The 1,769-nt window shown below is 41.7% G+C and overlaps 1 protein-coding gene across 2 annotated transcripts in view; it reads left to right on the top strand.

Annotated features, from left to right (window-relative positions):
- Window positions 1–1,769, top strand: part of CUNH18orf25 (chromosome unknown C18orf25 homolog) — an 84,688-nt gene that overhangs the window by 48,860 nt on the left and 34,059 nt on the right. The window contains exon 3 of one of the 2 annotated variants that reach the window (XM_018568279.1): window positions 636–1,180. The exons of the other annotated variant lie outside the window; for it this stretch is intronic. Within the exon in view, the coding sequence (XP_018423781.1) occupies window positions 636–1,087 (452 nt within the window). The 3' untranslated portion in view covers window positions 1,088–1,180. Of the gene's footprint in view, window positions 1–635; window positions 1,181–1,769 lie in introns of those variants that run through there. 2 annotated transcript variants of the gene reach the window in all.

Here is a 1,769-nt window from a genome sequence, read left to right as displayed (position 1 = left end):
AAAATAACTCAGCATGTTTAGGAAAGGGAGACGTCAGTGGGTTGACTTCTATACTGGGAAAGTTGAGGATCCCAGTTCTCAAGACACTCCTGCCCAGTACCGATGCAACTACTTGGGAGATTTGGGCTCCTCAGCAATCCCATTTTCTTTTATAACATGTATGGACTACAAGGTAAGCCTGAGCTAAATGGTTGGTATAGGAGTTCCCTTATAACCTTCCTGTACCCATTGAAAGTGAGAATATTTATTTTGGGTGTAATGTTAAACATTTCTAACCGACATTTGTGTCACAGTAAACAAAACTGCCGGTAGACTTGGGTATTTCCTTCCGCTTTGCAGTTCTTTTTGCTTTTTTTTTTTTTTTATTAAACTAGTATTTTTGGTACCTGGTAAAAAAAGATACTTCTGATTTACAAGTTTTAACTTTCTCTATTAAAGTTTGAATTTAGTTTATGTATCTAATGTAAACGGTGTTATGGCCTTTATTCCATGTTGGCATGAGCGGACTTGGTCTGTGCATCCGATCACCGTCCCTTTTTTTAAGGCATGCTTATTTAGGATAAACGCATCTTAATTTATATTCTCTGCATGATTGCTTGATGTTGTCTTACGCCATGGCCTCAATGTCTTTAAAGCTGGCTTCAGTCGTGCTGGAGGATCTTCAGGAGCATCAAGGGATCTTCCGAGATTGCTGGAAAGGGGCACCGTATGGGATAGAAACTGCATAGGCAATGTCCTGGAAGAAGCCATGAACTGTTTTGCAGAGATGCAGAGACAGACCGAGGAGAAATTCCGCATGTGGATAGAGAAACTAACCCGACTAGACACGGACGAGGAGGGCAAACAGCAGCTGGACCCCAGGGACCCTAAGCTTCACTTTGCCGGTCTTACACCAAGCAGTTCCTCTAGCACCTTCGTGGCTGCCCAAGATAGTCCCACCTTACCCCAGCAGGGTCTTGGCTCGTACGTCGGCTGTCAGAATGTTGACTCGCTAGAATTCCCGGAGTCTGCATTAAACAACAACAACTTCTCCGAAGCCTTTCCAGAGAACGGGAACATAGCTGACCAGGAACTAAACCAATCTTAATTACAGTACAGCTTCTCTGGTCATTGCTTTTCCCACTTGAATTACACCCGACCAGAGCTCCTCCAATCCTATGTTTTAGAAAGGGTGGCTTTATCACTACAAGGTCCCTTACCAATGCTTGGCTAGATGCATATCTTCAGATAATTCCCAGAAATACTCTTCATTGTCTGCTGCAAGTGCATGCCATACAGTTTGAAAAGGGCCATATACATAGGTAGATGATCAGTGATATGTACTGTTATATGATACTGGATTCTGAATCTAATACTGCAGATGTAATATTTTGAAAGTGCTCCAAAATATGATCCAACCCCGGTTTTGGGTCAAAGGACTGATCCCTATGAAGTATTAATGCTCCGTATGCAAAGTAGACACCCACTAGACTCAGAAATTTCTGATGCAAAAGTCTATGCATTGCTTCTTGTGTTTTCAGAAATTCCGATCGATTCTATATAATGTGCCTGTATAAGCTGCTCCCCCGAAAATCAAAAGAAGTTCTCCGGGAAAGAGTTGAGGGGAAATATAAAGTCTGTGGGGGGTTTTTTTTTTTTATTTTGAAATGTTTTCTTTTTAATCATGTGAATTATGATTGGGTTTGAATACTCACGACTTGCAGCCATGTGTTTTAGCCAATATTCAGACTGCAGACTAGCTTAGAGCTATAGACTTAGAGCAAGAGATC

This window comes from Nanorana parkeri, unplaced genomic scaffold (genome assembly GCF_000935625.1).
Source record: "Nanorana parkeri isolate BGI_ZX_2015 unplaced genomic scaffold, ASM93562v1 scaffold1166, whole genome shotgun sequence".
Classification (NCBI taxonomy): Eukaryota; Metazoa; Chordata; class Amphibia; order Anura; family Dicroglossidae; genus Nanorana; species Nanorana parkeri.
The sequence above is the reverse complement of the archived record's forward strand: the minus strand, read 5'-3'. Positions and strand labels throughout refer to the sequence as shown.